Genomic DNA, 26,671 nt, shown 5'->3' with positions numbered 1-26,671 from the left:
CATCCAAAGGAATCGGGTGATCATCTTCTAGTTCCTCTTCTAGCCATCCTACATTGCCGTGGTTAGGGAAGTACGGGTCTCCGGGGATATGGAATCCAACCATTTAATCTATGCGAGAATAGGGATAAGGAAGTAAGTAATAGACAAACTAACTCGATAATTATTAGATGATCTTTATCGGTTACTCCAATACTTGTTTAGTGCATACCAGCTATATATACTCATGACAAGATAGCCCTTCGAATAAGTGAATCCTAACTTTAAGCCTACAATCAAACAAGAACAGGAAATAAAGCAAATACAGATTCTTAGGCAATGACATCCTAGGCAAATATACCCATAATGTATCCACTAAGCAACAATTGACATACAAATAAAGATCTTTAATCCTCAGATAAGTGATTATTGTAATCACAATACTCCTAAAGTATTTTAAACCTATGCTCTGTTCTAGTGTTCCTATTGTAGTAGTGTTGGTAAGTTTTTAGACTTGTTACTATATCACAACCATTCTAGGTCATATTCTAATCACTCCTCGGACCAGCATAGTTGATCAGACTATGCCATTCCCAAGACTGACCATACATCCTCGAGCTCACTTGTGATATCTAACAATCGCAATACTTTTGTTTTTGTCATTGTGACACTGATTTTAGTATAAATGCAGACTTGTATACTTAGTTAAATATTTTAGTATTTAAAGTATAGACTCTTGGTCAGAGTGTTTTAATCCCAAATGGGTTTATAGTTAGTATATCTTTTATGGATTGATATACTCAATTCACTATAAACAATGCTCTGATACCAATCTGTCACACCCCAAAACCGAGAACGGCGGAAACATTCTGGGGTGGAGGACGTCATGTAAGTACCACAACACAGTAATAGTAAACAAGCAAACAACATCATCCATTTCATTAAATATATAATTTTAATACAAGTGTGTTCTGTACAGTTATAGACACCAAAAATGTAAATCAAAATAAAGAGATGAGTCCTGAATGCGCTCCATCTTCTCAAAAGCTGGTCTCGGTACCTGTCTACTGATGACCTGAGAATACAAGTTATTTTGAAAAAGTTTATCAGCATTAAAGCTGGTGAGTTCATAAGTATTTAGTGTCGGTGTTTGTGTCAAAATGTTTAAACGTGATGTTGAAGTAAGAGTTTGTAATCATTTGTAGTAAAAGTATATGGATGTTTGTAAGGTTTGTAAAAGTTTGTAATCTCCTAGAAAATCCTATATTTTCTACCAAAAGTAGCCTTCTATCAAGGCATAACTGTTTTGTGTGTTTGTTTCTTGTAAGCATGTGTAATTTTCCCAAGTATAACTATCATTATAAAAATATAGTTTGTACAATACTGTTTAAGTGAAAAGATCACTAAATAATTGTAAAGGGTAAATTAATGTAGTACTGTAGTGTTGTATTATAGGAACTACTGTCGTACTAACTACCTTAAACCGGATTTATATCAAAGCATCATGTGATTAATTGTACCATACTATCGACTGGGTAACAACGACAAATGTAGGTCGTAAAAAGGTATGACGTTTGGCACCCACAGACTTGTAGGTCCGGCTGTAGCTAGCAGCAAGGTGTAGGATAGTCAATCCAGTATAGATCTATACGCAAACTCACGCTCTCCCTCCAAGAGATTTTGGCTACAACTCGGGCCATGACATTGAAGGCATGCTCCGATACAGTGGATCACATTTATGTAAATGTATATATGTATATGTAATGTATTGTTACTCGTTCTAGTATCGTTGTGTATGTTCTCTTTTTAGTATAGTTGTATATGTTCTCTTTCTAGTATAGTTATATGTTCTCTTTCTAGCATAGTTATATATGTTCTCTTAGAAATATGTATTGACTCATGAATGAACTGACACATTGATCTAGCAATAGTAATAGTATAACCCTGTGCTACCCCGATGGTAGCTTACGAATGATGTAACTAGTATGCATGAATATGGAAGTACTTTTATGTCTATATATGTATGCATGATATATATAATTAATATTGAAACGACCTTCGGACGGCTACCCAATATCCCACCAGACCACATCCAAATCGAGGAAAAGGAAATAGGGCGGATGACCTTCCTAAGCCTCTTAAACATTGCTTATATAAATATACATAAATAGGCATGCAATTTATAATAAGTGTAACAAAGTTTAAATAAAAGTATTTGATGAGTAAAAGGATTTGTAAAGCAGTTTGAAGTAAAATAGTTTGATAAACAGTTTGAACGAAAATAAAATCATTGGTTTGTAGTTATTAATCACATGTGATTGATGTAATAACTATAAGTATTCAACTTGTATTCCCCCCCCCCCCCCCATAAAAGCATTTAAAACATTTAAATATTTGATTAATAGGGGTATGAACTCACCGGTAATGAGTGGTTCTGATGACAATGTTGGATTCGTTGCTAGGTGTCAAGTGGTGACTTGAGTACACACGCGAATCCTATTTAGCATATATCGGCACATATATGAATATAATTAGTGTTATAAACAACTAATTAATGAATTTAGGACCACCTTAGGGACTAGTAAACACTTAAAATGAAGTGTTTCAATCATATATGATTGTATGAAGGGTTATAAGGCTATACAAGAAAGTGTATGGCCAAAATACACACTACATGTGTGTGCGGCCATGTGTGCTGCCAGCACATGTGTGCGGCCAGGTGTGCTGCCAGATGGTGTGTGCTGCCAGAAACATGGTGTTCTTGGTGTTCTTGGTGAAAGTTGTTACCTTTTGGATGATACTTGAGAGGATTTTGAGTCCTTGCTTTGAAGAAATGTAAGAAATGATCAAGAGACCAAGGATTTCATATATATAGGAGGTGAGTGCGGCTGGAGGTGTGTGTGGTTGGGTGTGTACGGCTGGCTGGCCGCACACTCTAGTGTGCGGCCGCACACACCTAACTTAGTGTGTTTGGCCTGTTTTTCCAATGCTACACTCTATCTATCCCATCCTCCGAAACGTATCTCAATTATACTAGGCTTTAAGCACTCATTTAGACTCAGAAAACCTCATTATAGAATAGCAAAACGAAGCTAATCTTTGATAACAATGAAAAATGAAATTTAGAAATTTCGGGTTGTCACACTCCCACTAGCCTTGACATACACACAAGATTCATCTTCACTCCTAGAAAAGCCAAATTCCTTGACTTTCTCATCAAAGCAAAGATTCCATCTGCGAGGTGCTTGCTTTAATCCATAAATGGATTTCTCAAGCTTACACACTCTATTAGGATACTCGTTGCTGACAAAACCTTCTGGCTGACTCATGTAAACATCTTCAACCAATTTTCCATTAATGAAAGCGGTTTTGACATCCATTTTCCATATTTCATAGTCATGAAATGCAGCTATGGCTAACAGAACCCTAATAGACTTAATCTTGGCCACTGGAGAAAAGGTCTCATCATAATGAACTCCTGGAGTTTGTGAGAAGCCCTTTGCAACCAGTCAAGCCTTATAAGTGTCTACATTACCATCCATGTCGGTCTTCTTCTTGAAGATCCATTTGCACCCTACTATCTTACGACCTGGTACATTCTCAACCAAGTTCCAAACTTGATTGTCATACATGGATTGTATCTCACTGTCCATTGCCTCTTTCCACTTGGCTGACTCAGGGCCTGCCATGGCTTCCGCATAACTGTTAGGTTCATCCAGACCTATCAGTGTCTCATCACTGATAAGTGTATCACCTTCTGCAGTAATATGGAATCCATAGTAATGCTCAGGTGCATTCCTAACCCTTGTGGAACGCCTCAAAGGTACGGACTTGTCAATGGGCTCAACAGGAGTTTCCTCCTCAAGTTGAGTGCTAGGGTTTGAAGTTCCTTCACCGCTTGACTCTTGAATTTCTTCAAGATCAACTTGCCTCCCACTGTCTCCTTGGCTTATGAACTCTCTCTCTCTCTCTAAAGAAAGCCCTCCTAGCTACAAAGACCACATTTTCACTAGGTCTGTAGAAGAGGTAACCCAAGGATTGTTGTGGGTAGCTGATGAAAATACACCTCTCGCTTCGAGGTTCGAGCTTATCATGAGTCTCGCGTCTCACGAAAGCCTCGCAACCCCAAATCTTAATGTGGTCTAGTTTGGGTACTTTACCAGTCCACATCTCATGAGGAGTTTTTGCAACTTTCTTTGTAGGGACTAGATTAAGGATATGGGCGACAGTCTCTAAGGCATACCCCCAGAATGAGATTGGTAGCGAAGCTCGACTCATCATGGAACGAACCATATCCAACAAGGTTCGATTATGCCTCTCAGCCACACCATTCAACTGCGGTGTCCTGGGAGGTGTCAATTCAGAGACAATCCCACATTCCCTAAGATAGTCGAGGAACTCTGAACTAAGATACTCACCACCTCGATCGGATCGAAGCATCTTAATGTTCCTACCCAATTGATTCTCGACTTCCTGTTTAAATTCCTTAAACCTTTCGAAAGTCTCTGACTTATGCTTGATTAAGTAGACATATCCATATCTACTATAATCATCAGTAAAAGTCAAATAATAACGATTAGCATCCCTTGTGGCATGTTTGAAGGGCCCACACACATCCGTGTGTACAAGATCCAACAAACCTTCACCCCTCTCACATGAACCTGTGAAGGATGACTTTGTTATTTTTCCAAGTAAGCATGATTCGCAACTATCATCTGACTTTAGGTCAAATGACTCCAAGACTCCATCATTTTGAAGTTGGCCTATGCGTTTCTTGCTTATATGTCCAAGACGAAACTGCCATAATGATGCTTTATCCAAGTTATTATTAATAGAATCAATACACAATACATTATTTCCTAAGTTATCAACCACAGATATTGTTTCATACACGCCATCACAAGGTAATGCTTTAAAATAAAGAACATTATTAAAGAAAGCATTAATAGAACCAACTTCATTATCAAATGAAAAGGTGAAACCTTGTTTATACAATGCATGAAGGGAAATAATATTTCTTGCCATTTCTGGCGAATAACAACACTTATTCAAATCTAAACTAAACCCACTACTTAGCGATAAAGAGTAAACTCCAATCTTGGTGATAGGTAAAGCTTTCCTATTCCCCATGATTAAGTTTATTCTTCCTTGCTCCACATTCTCACTTCTTCTTAGTCCCTGCAAATCAGAACAGATATGAATACCACAACCGGTATCAAGGACCCAAGAGCTAGAATGGGGTGAGTTATTAGATAAGATAGTGTAAATACCTGCATGGTTGGGTTTAACTTTCCCATCCTTCACATCCTGCTGGTATTTTGGGCAGTTTCGCTTCCAATGTGATTTTTCATGGCAATAGAAGCATTCAGCCTCTTTTGGGTCAGAAGAAGGAGTGACGAAACCTTTCTTGGTTCCACTTGAAGAAGAGCCATCAAGGGTCCTAGCCTTGGTACCCTTCGAAGAGCTCTTTCTCTTCGTCCCTCGACTTTTCCCGATTGCCAAAACCGGAGCGGAGTTTGTAGTAGGAGTGTTAACAACCGACTTCCCCTTAAGACTTGTGTCTGCGGTCTTGAGAAGACCCTGAAGTTTGCTGAGTGTGACCTCTTCCTTATTCATGTGATATGTCATGCGGAATTGATCATAGCACGACGGTAAGGAGTGCAAAATAATATCCATTGCAAGCTCCTTAGGGAAGTTCACATTAAGCTTCAGCAACCGATCCACATACCTTTGCCTTTTCTGCATGTGGCTCCTGACGGATTCCCCGTCCTTCATCATGGTTGTTATCATGGAGCAGATGATTTCATACCTCTCTTGTCGTGCACTTTAATGGTATCTTTCCATCAGATCTTGGTGCACTTCAAAAGGGTAGAAATCCTCATAGGACTTTTCGAGTTCCACTGTCATCATGGCCATCATGATGCATGCCACTTTGGTAGCATCCTTTTCATGTGCCTGGAAGTCAGCGATCTCCTGAGGAGTTGCAGTGGTCTCATCAATCTCCTTAAGCTCCTTATCGAGGACATATTATTTGTCCTCGTAGCGGGTAACCATCCTGATGCTTCTGATCCATTCATTGAAGTTGGATCCATCAAAAGTGACTTTCCCACACAAGTTCATAAGGGTAAAGGAGCCATTAGGATTAGAGCCAGAAGTAGCATTATTTGAAGACATCTGAAGGAAGAGGACAAGATTAGTTTAGATATTTAAGAGAGTCCTTAATAAAACACCCAAATGTAATATTAAGGCTAGGATCCAATCACAATATATTATAACTTAGAAGAGGTATGTCGTAATCCAAGCTATAACATATTTGAAAGGTAGGTGAATGACGATTCACCAATTTCCACCACGAAAACCGAAATATTAAATATTAGGTTTTTGATTGGTTCTTAGAAATTCCTTGATTCTTTTGAGATTCAATGAACTTTTCAAAGGCATGTTTCAATCTCGAGTGTGCCCTCCAAGTTTTGTGACTGGGATATCGAGGATCACAAAACGAGGTGTGAAGTAACCATGCAAATCACGTGGTACCCTTAAAGTTTATTACTCAATCGATGTACCGGTAAACCACGCACGCTTCACTGATACTATGATAAACCTTAAGTCACTCTTTACCTACCTTGTTAAGTCCAAGTTAGTGTGCCGGTTAACCACACACGCTCCACCAACGACTTAAACAAAGTGTAAAGTGCAATTTCATGGATTAGCACCTTATTCACATTTTTCTTAAAGTAACTAAGATTGGGAATTTAATAAAAGTATTTAGTTACTTTATAATATTCATCATACTTTTAATGAGAATTTATAAGTCCTTGTCCTACCCGTTCGGCTAACGACCCTCCACCAATCAAGCAAGCGGTGGGTGAGAGTGGACACCCATTAAGTTGCCATTTTATAGGCAACAACCTTATACCCACCTTATACACCGGCTTCGTGAATGAGGCGTACTAACGGTAAGACGACTTTGATCTTATACATATATATTATTATTAACTTATAATATTATAAGTATAAGGGTTGAATTTTAACTTTTAAAATTCTAAGGGTTGGAACTAAAGTTTTAATCAAGACTTTACTTGTTCCAAAACTTGAGGGCAATTTTTGTAAACTTTCAAAACTTTTCATTTCTTGTAACTTATGAGTTAATTAGGGTATTAAAAAATGAAGACTCTTCATTTTTATAACCCATGTGTTCTTTTAATGGTTTTAAAACAAAGTGACTTTTGGTTTTCCATAACTTGAGGACAAGTTATGGACTCCATTAAAACACATAATGATCAAGAATTAATCTACCACATAGGTTACAAACAATTCATATGATCATCTAAACATCATAAGATCAAGAACATGAATATGAACACTTTCATGAATCAAAATTACACTTAAAACTTTGTAATTTTGATAATTGTCATTGTAAATGGATTAGCAAGAACATTACACCATCTAAAACAAGTTTTCAAGTACCAAAACAGTTTAGGGTAATGTTTCTAGTACATTTCCAGCAACAAAAGTCGAAAAACTGCATTCTGAGGCTCCTACTCGCCAAGTGCACGAACCTACTCGGCGAGTAGGTTGAAGATACACATGAACTCGGCGAGTCCCCCCATGGACTCGGCGAGTTCATCAGGAAGATTGCACAAAATCGACTTTTTTCAACCATTTAGCACAAATAACAAACAAACAAGCCTAGGCTCTGATACCACTGATGGGTTTTGAGCATTCTAACACTTCCTAAGTGTACATGCAACCCTAATAACCTTGGATCTATGTTTGTCTAATTATCAGGAAAAGTTGAATTCCAAGGTTATATTCCTATCTAGCATACATGGGGAACAATTTTTAACTTGAATGAAAGATAGAATAACTAACCTTGTTGTTGCTTATGTTCCTTGAAAACCTTGTGAGCCTAGCACCCCAAGTGTGATGCCTCAAATGCTTCACACAACACCAAATGCTCTTGGAAAGACTTTTGAGAGAACACACACTTCTTAAAATCGGCCTAGCCCTCTTGTTTCATATGTGTAACCGATTTTGGTGGAGAATGGGACTCTTATATAGTGTTGACACATCTAGGGTTACACCATGTAAACCCTAATGTGTCATGACTCTTCATTTCCATGACCCATGGGTTTGTAACTCCCATGGAGCATCATATGGGTGGAACCCAACTTGATAATCCATGGAGCCTCTTAGTCCACTATACAAGATATGGATGATTTACATAATCAACCCATATATTTAATTAGTTATCTTTTGATCACTTAATTAATTCTAAATTAATTCATGATCAAACTAATCAAATAATAATATTAATATATTAGAACTTATAATATATTAATAATCTCCAAGTGTTATTTTCTCTCATTTAGTCTATCCAATTGCATGGTGCCATGCAACCCAAATGGACCATGTCGGGTCGGGTCAAGTACTTACTAGAAATAGTTATGGACTTAGACACCTTATCCAACAGGGACTTCCTCTGGAGTGCTCTAATTTTCTTTCATTGCAATTAGACCGGCCATAAGAATGCTGATTGTCCAAAATTGATAGGTAGGGCAGTGGTGGCGCTTGCACCAGCCACCTTGAGGATTATTAATGGCTATCAGGGCAAGGCGGAGACACCTGTGGTGAAGAGTAAGGCATTTTAGTTGATCACCGATAAGGCCCGTGCAACACCAGATGTGGTTACTGCTACATGACTTACTCATATCTTTTATTACTTTCCTTATTGATACTAATGTTATGTCTTATCTTGTATAGGGACCTTTTTAGTAAATGGTATGGCTGCTTACGTGTTGTTTGATTTGGGTGCTACCCGATCTTTGCTATCTCTTACACTTAGCAAGAGTTCATTGATGTTCCCGGGGTTCTGGATTACCCGTTGGAAATGGAGATTGATGATGATCATTTTGTGAGTGCTTCGTAGGTTCATCATGAGTGTGTCCTGGACTTGTTTAGTGAAAGATACTCTATTGATTTGGTGTTGATTCCTCTGCGGGGATCGAAGCTTATCATCAGGATGGACTGGTTGGGTCCCGATGGGGCTATGGTTGACTGTGAGTGCCGACTACTGAGAGTTCGAAAACCAAGTGGGGGTGAACTAGTCATTCCTGGCAAGGGAGCTTCGCATGGGTCATCTCTCTGTTTGGTTACGAGGGCCATGAGATATCTTCAGCAAGGTTGTTGAGCTTTTCAGACGTATGTCCGAGACACTCGAGTTGTGGGCACGGCGGCATTGAGTGAGGTGCCCATTATTCGGTATTTCCCTAATGTATTTCCTAAGGAATTACTAGGAATGCTTCCCGAGAGGTAGGTCGAGTTTCAGATTGATCTGGTTCCTGGTGCAGCTCCAATAGCCAAGACATTGTATCACTTGGCACCACCAGAGATGTAGGAGTTGTCTGTGCAGTTTTAGGAGCTGCTAGACAATGGATTTATTCGGCCGAGTAGCTAACCTTGGGGAGCACCGATCATGTTCGTGAAAAAGGACGGTTCATACAGGATGTGAATACACTACTGGGAGTTAAATAAGCTAATGGTAAAGAACCGATACCTCCTCCCAAGGATCGATGACTTATTTGACCAGCTTCATGGTGGATCTTTGTTTTCCAAGATTGATTTGTGATCAGTTTATCATCAAATAAGGGTCAGGTACGAGGACATGTAGAAGACGCCCTTTAGGAATCGTTATGGTCATTAGGAGTTCATGGTGATGCCATTCGGGCTCCCCAATGCACCGACGACGTTCATGGATCTCATGAACCGGGTTTGCAGGATGATACTGGATCGATCAATGATAGTTTTCATAGATGATATCCTTGTCTACTCCAAGACCAAGGAGCAACATGAGGAACACTTGCGAGAGGTATTGGAGACTCTGAGGAGAGAGAGTTTATATGTGAAAATTTCCAAATGTGAGTTCTGGTTGCGTGAGATACGGTTTTTGGGGCACATCGTCAACCAGAAGGATATATTGGTTGACCCGGCCAAGATCAAGGTCATGATGCGATGAAAGGTTCCTACCTTTCCTTAGCTGATTTTTCATACAACAACAACTATCACTCCAGTATCGATGCGCCGCCTTTTGAGCTGCTCTATGGGAGGAAATGTTGTACCCCAGTCTGTTAGGGAGAGGTCGGTCACATGGTCATGGGGAAAAAGGAGGTGGTTCTTCAAACTACAGAGCTTATTTAGTAGATTAGACAAAGACTGCAGACAACACAGAGTCGGCATAAGTGTTATACCGACATGCGTCGATCCGAGTTGGAATTTCAGGTTGGCAACATGGTTTTCCTGAAGGTATCATCCTGGAAGGGTGTAATAAGCGCTTTAGGAAGAGGGGCAAGTTGGGTACCCAATATATTGGACCGTTTCGACTGATTTTCAGGGTTGGTAGGGTAGCTTACCGGCTGGATTTTCCTGACGAGGTCAGTTAGATTCACAACACCTTTCATGTTTCTCAGCTTTGGAAGTGTGTGGCTGATGATTTATTTGTTGTTACTTTGGATTATATTCAGGTTGATGATTGCCTGGATTATGTTGAGAGACCAGTGAGAATCTTGGATAGGAAACCGAAGGCCTTAAGCAACAAGGTGGTATCTTTAGTCAAGGTCTAATGGTAATATCGGAAGGGTTTCAAATGGACTTAGGAACCTGAGGCAGAGATGCGAGAGCACTACCCTGATTTATTCTCGGCAACGGACTTAGAGGACAAAGTCTAATTCAAGTGGGAGAGAATTATAACATTTTGATTCAGCTAATTTATAATTTTGACACTTAATATCGATTTGTTTGCAAAATTGGTTCCAATGAGCCTTAAGTGAGAAACGCTCCTTTACCTAATACATTGGGTGAACTCTTTGTACGTTGGGCGTACATGGTTGAAGGCCAAACCCTAATTTTTAGGGTTTGGGCCCTATTTAAGCATCATTAACTTCCCAAGACTCCTTCCCTCATCAGCCTCCAGCCCTATTTCGTATCTTGCAAATACTAATCCACCTTTGTGAGCATTTTGAGCCTTAGAGTGTGTTTTTGGTGTTTTTAAAGGAGGAAGAAAGAAGTGGATTCACCTTAGAAGCTCAAGACCTCTTTGGATCTAGATGCATCTTGCCCTCAAGCTTCATTTAGAGGTATAAAGCTCTGAACTTGTTGGTTATTTCATTAGATCTTGCTAGGTGTGGAGTTTTGTGCTTTCTAGCCCCATAATCTTGTTCCATTTGAATTTGAGCTACTCTAGATCAAATGAGTTGTCCTTTTGGATGTTTTAGAGTGTCTAGAGTGATAAAAATGTGATATTTGCCCTTCTAGTCCTTCAATTCAAAGGTTATGATGTCTTATTGGGTTAAGAAGTTAGGCTTTTAAGGTTTGGGCACTTAATAGCCATGCAAGATCATAAAGTTGGAAACTTTATGGTTTAGAACAATATTTAGGACTAGAACTGGGTTTTGGACGAAATGACTAATTAGATTAAGCTCTTATTAGAAGGAAAGGTTGGTAGCAGAGTACGTCGGGTGTACTTTTGAGTACGTTGCGCGTACTCCCTTAAGCCCCCGTATCTGGATTATGTGTACACCAAGTGTACATGCTGAGTACGTTGGGCGTACTCAACTTAAGTCAACTCGGTTGACTTTTGACCTTTGACTTTGACCAGGATTTTGACCAAGTTTGACCTAGGGGTGTTTTAAGATATAGTCTAAGATTTGTTCACTATTTGTTCTAAATGTGACTGGTAGAGTTGGTATTCGGAGTTATGTTGTGTCCGGCTATCTTTTCAAACTAAGAGGTGAGTTTTCCTCACTATACTTATGGGTCGAACGCACCAATGCTGGTTCATTAGATTGTGTATTATGGTTTAGTTTATTGTTATGCTATGGTGATTTGTTAAGACTCACATGATTATCTAGTTCTTGTTATGTGTCTTATATATATATATATATATATATATATATATATATATATATATATATATATATATATATATATATATATATCGAAATAGTTTGATGGGGTTGAGACTGTACTGCTCTGTGTTGTTAGTCAACAAACCCGAGCAATCCAACCGAGAGGTTATGGGTCAAGGGTAATCCAACCAGGAGGTTGTGGACAATGTATTAGACAATCCAACCGAAAGGTTATGGGCCAGGGAAATCCAACCGGAAGGTTGTGGGTCAGGGGTAATCCAGTCAGGAGGTTGTGGACCCAATATGTGTTTTGTATATATGTTTTGTTTGTGGTATTTGGGGGAACTCACTAAGTTTTGGCTTACAGTTTAAATTTTATGTTTCAGATACTTTAGATGATCGGGGAAAAACAAATGCATGATCGTACACTACCTTATGATTTTATGACTTTTGATTTTGAGATACTCTGATATGTGACTATTATCTGTGTAAACAATTATGACTTTTGGTTGGGTTTTAAAAATAAAAATTTTATCTTCATTTTCTGGATTTTACAGGTTTTTAGGGCATATTAATTGATAAGCATATTATAATAATAATAATAATAATAATAATAATATTATTATTATTACTAATAATAATAATAATAGTAATAATAACACCAATAATAATAATAATAATATTACTAATAATAATAATAATAATAATAATAATAATAATAATAGAAATAATAACACTAATAATAATAATAATAATATTACTAATAATAATAATAACAACAACAACAACAGCAAAAGCAACAACAACAACATCATAACAGCACTAGTAACAATAACAATTTTTTGTTTAAATAAATTCTATATAGACGCCACATCAAAGCTACATGGACAAAGTTGGTCAGAATTAACCTACACGACATGCCACCTAGTAGCCTGCTAACTTCTTATAGCATATCCCAATGGCTAGATTGTGATAAATTGGGAGTTGAAAGATTTGAGCATATATGGATAAATGGTGACATTTTCGTAACTTATACGTTATGTAAGTCAAAAGTTTAGCTAAATTGACAATCTTTACAAAATAAACTCTCGTCGGTTAAACGTTTATACTACTTTAAATAATTTGTTTCAAGGGACTCTAATGCTACGAGTTTGACAATTAAATTATTTTGGCTACATTCATGTATTATGTATTATATTTTTCTACCTATTTTACTTTGATATTTGTCATATTTAGTTTTTCTAAAATTAATTGTTTTAGGATTTAGGGTCCCAAGTAAATTGCTAGTCCTCAATCAACCGACCGACAAACAATTTTACAAACTTGGTTACAATGAACTAGTTTCTAAGTTTAAACTTAGTAAAAAGACAACAATATACATCGTGAACTCCAAGATTCGAACTTTCAATATCAAATCTAAAAAGTGGAAACCAATAACTTAGGATTGAACTAAAATCTCCTCTAACATAATTTGGCTCACCAAAGTCCATACTCAATACTGATTCAGTGATTCTGCATATGATCAAATAATTATTTTGGCTCTTACAACAAAATCACCTGACTTAACACCCTCTAGAAATCGATAAGTTAACTACATGGAATTAGAAGGGAGTATATGAGATTATTAAACCTAAGAGCTTCCTGCATCCTAGCTACTACTTAATAACTGACGCCAACTTACACCAATTATAATGTTTCATGCTTAGATACATCATATCCACGATCCATCAATGCACGTATACATTTAAACTCCAAAATCCAACCACGTCTAAATCGTCATAGCAAAAAAATCTAAAACTTTAAAAGTAACCTCAAAATAGTCTAAATTATGAAAAGCAGTTTTTAGTAAAGCTTAAAGAAAGATGTCTAGTAATTAACACTAGCATGCATGCATGCATGCATGAATTATTGGTCTTGAAGAAAATACTTAGGCCCATTAAGTGAGTAACTTTTAATCGTTGGTTGATGCTCTTGTCATATTATTGTTGGATGACTCGCCAGGCTGCATACATAAAAGAGAGAATCGGGTTCGAACAAGCGTTGAATTTTCATTCTGCATGTTTTGACTGAATCCCATGACTGAACGTTGACCCCTACAAATAGAATTGAGGTGCTTCCTATACCTCTGAAGTCATTAATAAAAATAAGTAGGTTGATATGTCATGACAACATAGAAAATATAAGTATTTGGAGATATATACCTGCAGATGACTTTTGATTTGTTCAGTGGTGAGGTTATCGACTTTCAAAAGGTCATGGATTTGCTTTGGTTTGGCTTCTACCATGTTCCCAAACAACAAACGACATGAATATAGAGAAGGAACAATCAAACTTTATTAAAATGGAATGAAAATATAATTTTCATTATAATTCTACTTATCATTCCTAATAAATCAAAATCTTTTTGCTCATCTTCTCATTCACTTAAACACATGACATTTTCTAGACTTTTTTAATTTTTTATTTTCCACTTGTCATTTTATTGTATTTTTTATTTTATTAAATTAAAATTCAACATTTATTATGTAAGGTATTCATTAGAAATGATTTATATATGTAATGTATTCAATGTATTAAAGTCTCATTAATTTTAATAATTCAAAAAAAATTCTCATTTTTTTTATAAATTCAAACTTCTCAAATTGTTAAAATTTAATATATATATATATATATATATATATATATATATATATATATATATATATATATATATATATATATATATATATATATATAAGTAAACACATGTAATACATGGGTCTCACACCTAGTATCATCATAAAACATAAATTCTCGTCCTCGTGATAGGAGTCTAGTGGCTTAGGAATGTAATTCTATAGAGGAAGTCCAATGTTCAAACCATGACACTACCAAAATATTGCTAGTGTTCCCTAATTAGCCTCTCAAGTGAGCCGATCAGATGATATAGTTTACTATTTTTAGAAGATAACATTTTCTCCAACTAATTAAATTGTAAGGTATATAATAGATATTAAAAGCATTTCGATTTTGAATTCAGAAATACAAGCAACAATGTCTTTATTTGATTTTAAATTTTGTAAACAAAACAAAATTGCAAATGTTCGAATTAAAGCAATTAGCTTTAATATGGTTCAATTTGATGGTTTTAGTTATTAATTCTCATTAATAAATAAATTAAACTAATTTGGTAACTAAATTATTATAACACGAGAACGACAATTAATTCCGTATCTTTCAGAAAAATATTATTGATATTCATCTGAGCAATTTATGTATTATGAGTAAGTTAATAAATAAAATCAGACCCTCCGAGTAAATGTACGTATCTTCTTATTCTAATAAAAGAATAATTTTATTTTCTTTTTGATATGGGTCATCCTATTAGGATTTTCCATTTTAAATTTCAATTTTTAAACTTGTCACTCTAATTATATTAAATTAATAACAATATGATAAAAATTAAAATAACATTAATACAAATTATAAAATGATATAATTTCACATATTTATTTAATCAATGATTATAGATTTATATAATTAAAAATATCTTAATGGATAATTTATTTAAAATAATTGATTAATAATTTGAATTTTTTGTATAAAAGTTTAATTAATTTTTCAGCCATGGCTACCAGGTTATAAACTAGTATAATTATGAATTTATGATATGCACGTAGAATTAAGTATCCAAAAAATATAACATCTTCCTTATGAATTGTCATAAATATATAAAATATATTTTTAATAAGAATTAAATCAAAATTTAGGCACTTGCCAATTGAAAATTATATGATCAGGATGGTAGTATCTTGATTATGGTCCAAGGTTTCCTGAATATGTTATATTAAAATATATTCCATATAACTTTTAGTCAAATACTTTGATTATATATTAGAGCTTCGAATTGTGTATCTAAAAAGGACAATTTGGGTTTTATTTCATATTAAATTGATCAAATAGGAAAATCAACCAAAGTTGGCAAAAAAAAGGGGTGTCGAAAATCATTAAAACATTTTTGAATTTGTCATAACTCCTTATACAGTTTATTTATAAAAATAAAATTAATATAGAATTATACATATTATATATAAAACTTTACACAACCAATATTTAATAAAAAAAATATTGAAATGACCAGATTAAAAGTCTAAAACCATTGTATTTATTTTTGAAAATTATAGCACGTAAAAAATAGAAAAAATAAATAAATAAATAAATAACATGAAAATTTTAATTACGCTTAGATTGGTGTTACCTTTAGGCCCACCAAGCGCCTCCACAGCAAACCTAAACTTTCTATGAAGATTCGCGGACCAAACCATCCTTTGCCTCCGGGTCACTTCCAGGACAACATTTGGGTCGGGTCTAATATATTCGGGTTGAACAATTGGTTCAAGCACCTCGTCTTGAAGAGATGACTCGGATCTTATTAGATCCAAAGTATCTGACGAGGCCTCGTTTTCGAGAAACGAATGAGCAGATATATCATCAATTTGTTTTTCATTCTGACATAAATAAATACCAAAACTCATTAAACGACTGATATACATAATTTAATCGCATGCGAGAATTCGAGTTACAATTTAAAAGAATTAAAAAAACATAGAAATTAAATATTAATGATTTAACGAAGTTTACCATGTTTTTATTTTCATTGTTGTCCCGGGTGCCTCTTGCTATATCTAAATTACTCTCTAGCAATTTGGTTTCTTTCTTTTTAATTCTTCTTGCACACTTCCATTTCTCATTTTGAAGAGTAGCAATAGCTATAATCACAAAAAAATAATTAAAAACAAAATGAATAAATAATAAAGTCTAAGCCAATTAGTAAGAATATAGAGATTAAGTTATCTTAGAGTGGCTAGTTTTATACTTATAAATCAAACAACACCATCAAGATACATTTGTGAGTTCAAATCTACAAACATATAAAGTTTGTTTAGCAATAAAATTTACATCGAATGTAGATGTCAATTAGCATCTATCACTAGATCTCACAAGCAATGAAAATCCCTTTCAGAAAAAGTGCATGGCAACTTCCTAATGTACATAAAAACAAAAGATTACCATCTTTTAAAAAGCGCATGCAGTTGGGTAACTGATATTCTGAGGAAGCTATAGTGCGCAATTCTTCTTCTAAATTAAGAATAAAGTCAACGACCTCGTTCACTTTCTTGGAGTCATTATCCATTGTTGACAGATGCACAAGAAACTCAGAGAGACTCATGTCTACAGGTTCCCCATTCAGATCAATATACAATGCAAACGATCTCCTAGACATTATTTTTGTAGCAAACACACTTACTTTTTTATTTGTAGATGCCGGTTAACATATATACGTTGATGTATTTATTTATGAGAAAGCATTGGCAAAACTAAGATACATGAATTCCATATATAATGGGTCAAGTTTAAGGACATATATAGAAATCGGGGAATTCAATAAAAAGAAAATCATGTCGTCATATACATAAAAACGTCAACCTATTTTCGTTTTATTAGTCAAAAACAGATAAGATAATTAAATTGATATAATTATAAAAAAGTAACTTATTTTAAAAAAAGTATTCTTTCAAGATTCATAGTGAAAATTTTGTGTTTTTTTATAAATTTCAGAATAGAAAAGTTATAAATATAAGATGGGAAAATGACTTATCAGGATCATATATCATTTTTATCGTTTTGTTTATATTTAGACAACTTTTTTTGTATACGTTTCCCCATTTAATTTGTTATATTTGTTCAAATATTATCATTGTCACCAGCTATAGCAGATGATAATGGTAATATGTGAACACATTTAATAAGTTAAATATTCAAATATGTACAAAAAAAGTTGTCTAAATATGAACAAAACCAAAAGTTAATTATCTTGATAAGTCATTTCTCTACTTTTGTTTTGAAGCATATACAATATTTTTTAAGTAAATAGTATTTAACAATAATATTAAATAAACTAAATATGTAACAATAAGTATGGAAAGTCTTTTAATATTACAACTTTTTAATACATTTTAATTAGAAGTTTATAAACTTTTTTTTAATACAACGTTTCAAACTAGTATTTAACGAAAGTATTTTAAAATGATATAAAAAAAATATTAATAGGTCATACAAAATCTGTAAAACAATTTAAAAATTTTGTAAAAGAAAGTTAATTTAAAAATAATTGTATGAAGTTATAAAAACAATTGTATGAAAAAAAAAATTAAAAAAATAAAGTAAAATACTTGTAAGAAAAATTTAAAATATTTGGTTTAAAAGCACTTGTATTAAAATTATATGAAATTATAAAAAACATTAGAAAAAACTTATAAGAAAAGTTTAAAACATTGTGTTAGAAAAAACCTTTAGGAAAAATATCATAAAAATGTTGTAACAAATTATAAAAAGTTTTAAGAAATTTGTAAAAAATAATGTTTACATTTAAGCAAGTTTCTTTTTTTGTACACATTTAACCATTTAACTTGTTAAATGTGTTCATATTTTACCATTGTCGTCAACAGACGACAATGGTAAAATATGAACACATTTAACAAGTTAAATGGTCAAATGTGTATAAATTTTTTTTACCTAAATGTGAATAAGGCAAAAAAGTAATTACCCTGACAAGTCATTTTCCCATAAAAGATATATGTAGAGTCCAAGATTATTTATACAAAAAAGTATTTTTTTTTTTTAAGTGAAAGGAGACTCCATTATAATATAGAAACATAACAATCGTGTCGCAACGTTATCAGATACACTAACAATCCTCCTCCGAGATAAAGGCTCGATGAGGTCGGACAATGATGTTTAAACAACTAAACTATGGATGCCAACTCTCATATCATGATAAATATATAAAGAATCCAAGATTTTCTCTGTAAAACAGTTTTTATAGAAAGACACGTAACTCCAACATATATAAACGTAGGAGACCGTATCACACCGATTTAAGATATACTAACAAAAAACAATGACATATATACTAATGTTTATAACTTAATATCCTAAACATCCACATAAATAAATAAAAGACAAAACTGCAAAAATAGTCCTTGTGGTTTGCATTTTTTCAGGAAACAAGTCCAAACAGTGACTTTTTTTGATTCGTGGTCCTTTTGGAGTGGTTTGTATGTGAAAATGGTCCCTCCGAAAATTGAAATGACTATAATACCCTTGGGGTATTTATTTTTCATTTTTCTTTCATTATTCTTAAAATTTAATATTTATTTATTTATTTTAGCAATTAAAAAAATAAAAAGGGCCCACCTCTCTCTCTCTCTCTCTCTCTCTCTCTCTCTCTCTCTCTCTCTCTCTCTCTCTCTCTCTCTCTCTCTCTCTCTCGGGTTATGTTTTGATAAACACTCAATAACTGAAGAGCATTAATCGTCTTCTCAGGAACAACTTCTGGGTTTGATCTTCAAAACATATACCCCATAACCACCGATTTTGACAACCATCCATCACCACCACCATCTGCCACCTCCATCTCCATCTATATTTTTCTATCGCTCAAGAACATCCCTCTCCATTGTCAGATCTGAAGCATCTCTCATTCACCGGCGTCGTCACCTACCCAAAACCCAAAACTTCACCGTCGGCATCTATCGGAAAACCCAAAACCTTTGTTGTTGATCTGAAAAACTTCACATTTACAACTGATCTGAAAACCCTCACCTCCACCGCCGATCTTAAAAACCTCAAGAAACCTTTCGATTTCCCACGCTCATACGTCATGTCTCCATCTTCGAGCTCCGATTGTTAGTCACCATCACACACTAGAGATTGAAGAAACATGTTCATGGTTTTCAGTACTGATTTATAGTTTTTGAAGAAAACTCGTTGAGGGTGTGTTCTAAGTTTCTGAAAGTTTTTTAGATTGTTTTGGATTTAAACAAAGAAAGCTTGTTACTGACTTTTGGGTTTACTCTATATATTGATTTGATACTCTACAATTTGATTTGTAGGTTTAGTTTACATTTTGATTTTCTGCATTGTGTTTATCATTATATGTATGTGTACCAAATCAGGTTCGTATGATCTTAAATTTTTTTTTCTTATTTTCTACTTCAGGTTTACATGATTCTACTTCTGATTTTGCATTCTTTGATTTATTGACTTTTGATTGTGTGTTATTGGGATATTACAAAGAGATGTATATGTATGTTGAATATGAACCCAGATCTTCATACGTTCATCCCAAGATCAGAGAGAGAGAGAGAGAGAGAGAGAGAGAGAGAGAGAGAGAGAGAGAGAGAGAGAGAAAGAGAGAGAGAGAGAGAGAGAGGTGGGCCCTTTTTATTTTTTTAATTGCTAAAATAAATAAATAAATATTAAATTTTAAGAATAATGAAAGAAAAATGAAAAATAAATACCCCAAGGGTATTATAGTCATTTTAATTTTCGGAGGGACCATTTTCACATACAAACCACTCCAAAAGGACCACGAATCAAAAAAAGTCACTGTTTGGACTTGTTTCCTGAAAAAATGCAAACCACAGGGACCATTTTTGCAATTTTGTCTAAATAAAAATCTTACTTTTTAGGATCGTGTTTATTGATTGTGTTTATTGATGACTAAGACATTAATGGTATTGACATTCTGTTTGTATTATTTATATATAAAAAAAAATAATAAATAAATAAAAAGCATACCACAATTAGTAATATTTTATACTATATCCAATAATTATCACTTTTATGTTTTAAAAAATAGCATCCATAACAATATACAAATGAGATACAAGTGGTTTTTGTTCTAATAAGATCGGTTTTATTTGAACTGTTATACATACATGCACACACACGTATGTGTGTGCAGTGTGTTTGTGGGTTTTTATGAGCAAACCTCCAATCTTAATATCGCAACCGATAAAATTCATCTAATGGTCGTGACTTTAATAATTATCATGCACTTACCTTTAATCTTAGTCATTGATAAACGGTTCAAAGCACCATTTAAATTAGTTAGTTATGGTTTTAATCTCTCTCTCTCTCTCTCTCTCTCTCTCTCTCTCTCTCTCTCTCTCTCTCTCTCTCTCTCTCTCTCTCTCTCTCTCTCACACACACACACACATATATATATATATATATATATATATATATATATATATATATATATATATCCTAGTCGTTACCCGCGCACAGCGGCGGAGACAAATAGCTTCTTTCAACGATATTTTTTTAAAGAAAAATGTTATGTTCCAAAAGAAAGTTCATGTCGTGGGTGAGAGGAAGGGCGGTAGTCGTGATAGTGGTTGGTTGAAGGCGGAAGGAGGCAGAGCGGCTGTGGTGGTGGTGGTTATACTGTCTTGGTTACTGGTTAGGGTTCTTCGAGAGAGTGTGCGTATATTTCTTACTTTGAAGGGATTACGAAGATAGATATTATCAGATGGTTTGTTACCAATGTGAGAAAAGAGATCATCTATAAATTGTTGACATTGACCGCTTCAAATGACTGAAGTGTTGAGATTGACGGGTTCAATTTGCAAATGAATTCTTCTATTAATTTGATACGAGACTTTTAAGGGATAAAGGATAGGGTTAAAGTTTTAATATTATTATATTATAAATGTGTTGTACTTCAAGCTTAATAGTTTGGACGTCTTAAAAAAATAATATTATTATATTCAATCTATTTATAGAAATAGTTAGATTTCTTTTATAAGTAGTAAAGATATATATATATATATATATATATATATATATATATATATATATATATATATGTATATATATATATATATATATATATATATATATTAAAGAGAAAGAGTTCAATTGAGAAAAAAAATGTCGAGAACGAGGAAAGAATATAGGTCACACATTTCGAATTTGCCGCTTAAGTACTCCAACGTACCGGACTGACGGAACAGATCATATTCATTTATGAATATGTATATGCATATATGAATAAGTATCCGGAATTTATTATTCATATATGAATATGGCGGTGGTGGGTGGTGGGGGGAAGTGGCAGTTGTTAATGGTAGTTGGTTGTGGAGGTGGTAGTGGTGGTGGGGGTGGTTGGTGGCGACAGTGGTGGTGATTGGTGGCGGAGGAAGGTAGTGTATTCATATATGAATACACTTATATTTATATTCATATATGAATATTATTCATCATTCATCGACCCGGTACGTCGGAGCGTTTTGCGACAAAAATAAATGATTGACTAAGACTGATTCTCTCATTCTTAACCTTTTTTTTTTATTTTTGTAACACTCCAAAAATCATGACATAAAATTTTTTGTTTTTAGATTAATAAATCGTTAGTACATCTTATTTCCATAAAACCAGGATAACCAATATTTAGCAAAACATCATCAAATCAGAGTAATTCACAGAATGTGGAAACATGTGGTGTGTGCTCCGCAATCATCCCGAACTCTTCCATTTGAAAACCGGAGTACCTGAAACATAAACTGAAAACCGTAAGCACAAAGCTTAGTAAGTTCCCCAAAATACCATACAACATACAACCACAAATTATCATGCAACATACATATAGTTGCCATGAGCTCCCCCCGTGGTCTTTATCTGGAATGTCATGGTCTCCCCCATGGTCTTTACCTGGAATGTCATGGGCTCCCCCCATGGTCTAATATCCAATTGTCATGGGCTACCCCCGGGGTCTTCCATGCAAATATCATAGAGACAAATAGCATACCACATAACACGTAATGGGTCAGCATTGGTGCCTTCGACCCCTGGATATAGTGAGAACACTCACCTCGCACTACCGAATCAAACAGAAAATCCATGGTCACTAGCTGACAGATCCCCGAACTAACAAAGTCAAAACAACACCCAATCAACAATTGGGTTCCAATCCATAACCATAAATCCATTACCAGGGTAAATGACAAATTTAACACTCACCTACTTTTGGACTGTTGTGATATTTTAGAGAGGAGTGGGTTGGGACTGTAGGTGAGACCCGTGTAGGTATCTTCTCGTTATATCACAGTACAAAAGAGAAAGATGACCGTTAGTCGATGTCTGTGAGGAGTTCCCGTGACGAAGATCCGACAATCAAGTTAGTATGAGATTTGAGAGAGATTATAGTAGATCACAGGAAAAAGAGAATTATGTCCCCTTCTTCATGAGGAAGAAGGATCCTTTTATACATGTTCGAGAAGCGCGTCCCTCAACTAATTCTGTTGAGCATTCCCTCTTGAGGTGCAACGTGGCAGACTCATATTGGAGGGTCCTCCATCACGTCTTTTGCCTCATTCCCTCATTGGCTAGAGGGAGATCTTTTAATTGTTATGAAGATTGTGGCTATCGTCTAATAGGCAAGTGGAACTCTATGATTGGTCCCACTTTTTTCGGGATGTAACTTCCTGGAGAAGAGGTTAAGGGGTGGCTCTGCACCTTAACCGCCATACTAATGATCTTCACGTTGGCGAAGGTGTAGACTTGGCTTTAGACCAGGTTCTGACCAGGCCAAGCCCGACTTTGGTTTGACTTCTCCTTTTTTGATATCCCTGAGGGATACGTTAAAAAGTCCCTTAGGCTTGTAGGTGTATGCTTCAGCTTGACAGCGTCTTCGTTCGATCCTATATTTCAACACGTGTAGGTCTGGGATTATCTCTAGCATTTGATAGGCTTTAGACAGTGTCGTCAATGTGTGTTAGTTCCACTGTGAGACGGTTCGTGATGACAGTCTCTCCTTTAAAATACCCCTTTCCCCTAGGCTTTCCATCCTCACATCCCCACTCTGCCTTTGTTGTATCACTCTGGGGATTCCGTTAATTTCCCTTTTTGATTGTTCATCTTTTTTCGACAATGGACCGTTATGGTAGAGTCCCTATTGCAGAGGAATTTTGACTTCTGCAGGATCGCTTCGGCTTCTTAACAAAGCATGGCATAATGATCCCGAAAAAGGGGTTATCGATCTATGATTTGTCTCAAGAGAAGGTGGGAGTTCCGATCCCTTTATTCAAAGTGGGGTTACGCCTACCGACATCCGGTTTCTTCAACATGATTGTGGATCACTATGGTTTTTCCGTCGACGATTTGACCTCGAGCGCTATTAATAAGATCGTAGGTTTTGAACTGATTTGTCAATCTTTGGGTTGTATACCCACCTTCTGGGTCTTCAGTTACTTTTTTTGTTCAACTACGAATTTTGGTGTTCCTACTTTGGCGAAAAGGCGGGGCATTCATCAGTTAATCTCTTAACAAGATGCCCCAAAGAAAAATTAGCAGAGGAAATGGCTCTGGGTTAACTGGAACCTTGTGGGGCGTGGGTTTCCTAGAGCACGAGGCTTTCCTGATCGCCTTCCCAAACTGTTCGGGAGTAACCTAACTATCGGCAAACGACTAGGAAACATCATTATTGTTGGGAAGAACTGGGAAGATTCTGTTCTTACTACGGCCGACATGAGTGTCGCCTGGAGAGCTCGTGGGAAGATGGCGCAATTATATGTCATGAGATGCGGTATCCACTCATCTCCTTCTCCCCCCTTCTTTTTTTTATAAAAGGAAAAAGGGGTAGGAACAGAGTATCTTGTTAGCTTATGAGTCCTTATATTCGACTTTTATTTGTGCAGGTGCTGAAGCTTAGATTTCTTTAGAGATAGCCTTGCGCGGTCACTGTCGGGGTAAGCTTTATCACCGGGAGATCGATCTTCCAGAGGCTCTTCCTCATCCTATATATGAAAGATGCATGTGAGAGTTTGTTGGATTGCTCTTGGTGGAAGGGGGAAATGTTGGTCGTTTCCCCAGTTCGCTCACCGATTCCTGCTCCTTCTGGTTTTCCTACGGGAGTACAAGCAGAAAAAGGTAATGCCCCTATTCGGAAGAGGAAAAGTTTACGTGTGGTGCCATCGTCAGACAAGGAGACTGAATCCGATGATGCGGGTCTCCGTCCTCGTAAGGTGCGTAGGACTATGTCCATGGCCAGGCTTCTTAGTGGTATCGGGGGTATTCTTGGTAGTAAGTTTTTTGTGCCTAAGCAGAAGAAGGATGTGGTGGTGCCTAGTTCTTCAATGACACTGTTTTCGTCATTTAGCGGTTGACTCTTAGTTGATCCTGATTCTATCTTCGTGCTTGATGGTGCATTGGACTCACCTAGAGGTCCTTTCCAGTCGAGGAAGCCTTCCTCGGTTGGCGAAATAGGAACTTCATCTCACCCCTTATCTTCTGAGGCCTATGCCCCGGACTAGGCGATTGGTAAGGATTCCTTACTATCGGAAGACAATGCCACCTAGGAGTGGAGCTGATGTGCTTACCTCCCGGGCATAATGAATTCGTTTGCGAGCCAGTCAAGCTCTCGTATGGTTGGTGACCTTCGTTATGATGCAGCTTAGACTTCTGCCCTTATGATTGCTGCTGCCGACCGGGTTTCTCGTGCCAGCATGAATGAAAAACAGTTGAAAACTTTGCAGGGTGTCGTGGCAAGAATAAGGGAGGAACTCCATGATTTAGAGGCTGAGCGTCGAGCCCTTTTTGAGAAGAATTGTATTCTAGCCTGCGAGAAGGCCGCTTTGGAAGATCATGTTGCCACTTTGGAGGACCGATCAGAGCGACTTGAAAGCCAAGTGAGTTCTCTTACTAAGGAGAAAGGTGTGATCGCGAGTGAGTTGGCCAGGTGCCAACGTCAACTGGCCCGTGCTCGTGTTTATGGTGATGTCGCCCGAGGTGGTTTGCAATAGATGCTTGAGAAGGGGGTGGTTCGTGTAATTGATAAATTTATCGAGAGAGCGGAATTTTCCAGCGGGATCCAGGGTGTTTGTGAGGCATGTGGGGCCCTTGGGTTTGAAAAGGGGAAACAACTAGGTGGTTGTTCCACAGTTGTCGGTGAGCCTGAAGTCCCGGATCATGGTTGTGTCGCGAAAAGGGTTGAGGATGTGGATGTTGCTCTATCGTTGTAAGTCCCCAAATTATAAACCAACTAGTGATCAAACAATATCAATGAACCAAAACATAATGAATCAAGAAGTAGAAGAAGAAGCAATATCGATCCAAATGCACACGATTTTATATTAACCGAAATCGTTAGGTACAAAGGATCTAACACACAACAATGAACGAAAACAACTGACCCAAAACTGGTCATCTAAGTCTCCTATTTATAGGGAACAAAAAAAGCAACCTAGTTTACAACCAAAAACGCCCACTGAAAACTCAAATCAAGCCCTATATAAAACAAGAAATTCCTATAAAACATATATGCCTAGCACAACCAACAAATTATGTCCTAACAGTCTCCCCCTTGGTTTGTTGCTAGCATGAGTTCAAGGCTTATCAACTATCATCACATCAAATTTCCCCATGGCACCAACACACATTCTCTTGTTGGTAATTTCAACGACCATGCTAGTAAACTCTTTAGCAGCAGCCTCCAGAATATCATCTTTGACCAAGATCTGATGCTCTGCCAAAGTACGGATATCACGCTCACCGAACTGAAGGAGATCCTTTGCTTCAATAAGACGAATATCACGAGTCGGCAGCTTGATGACGGCGATGGCTGTGACCTCATCAAATACCCAGAATTCCATGTTCCGCAGAGAACTATCAGGTAACTAGGGAATATTAGGAATTTTTATCGTTTGTTTGGTAGGAGGCCACATAACATTTTTCATGGTACGATTGGTGTTGGGATCAAATACTCCCTTGGCTTTCTTGACAAAAGACCATGCAGTCTTCATCCCATCGAACTTTTTCTTTACTTGGTTCTTCAAAAAGAGCTTGAAGTTAGTTCCACTGGGATCGTTCGATGGGTTGTGGAAGGGAGCGTCAGACAATTTTGTAAGATCAACTTTACTCCAAGAACTAAAGTCATTTTAGTGCACACAATACTCCATATTTTCACT

General features: G+C 36.0%; 1 protein-coding gene across 1 annotated transcript in view; it reads right to left on the bottom strand.

The window, feature by feature from the left end:
• LOC111891511 (transcription factor HRS1) overlaps positions 1–19,341 on the bottom strand; it is a 47,813-nt gene extending 28,472 nt beyond the window's left edge. Inside the window, exons 1-4 of the mRNA XM_023887569.1 lie at positions 19,280–19,341; positions 16,929–17,134; positions 16,500–16,627; positions 16,117–16,366 (exon numbers count right to left, since the gene is read on the bottom strand). Of these exons, the coding sequence (XP_023743337.1) occupies positions 16,117–16,366; positions 16,500–16,627; positions 16,929–17,134; positions 19,280–19,341 (646 nt within the window). The remainder of the gene's footprint in view (positions 1–16,116; positions 16,367–16,499; positions 16,628–16,928; positions 17,135–19,279) is intronic.
• Between the last annotated feature and the right edge of the window lie 7,330 nt (positions 19,342–26,671).

This window comes from Lactuca sativa, chromosome 4, assembly GCF_002870075.4.
Source record: "Lactuca sativa cultivar Salinas chromosome 4, Lsat_Salinas_v11, whole genome shotgun sequence".
Taxonomy (NCBI): Eukaryota; Viridiplantae; Streptophyta; class Magnoliopsida; order Asterales; family Asteraceae; genus Lactuca; species Lactuca sativa.
This window is presented reverse-complemented; position numbering and strand designations above follow the sequence as displayed.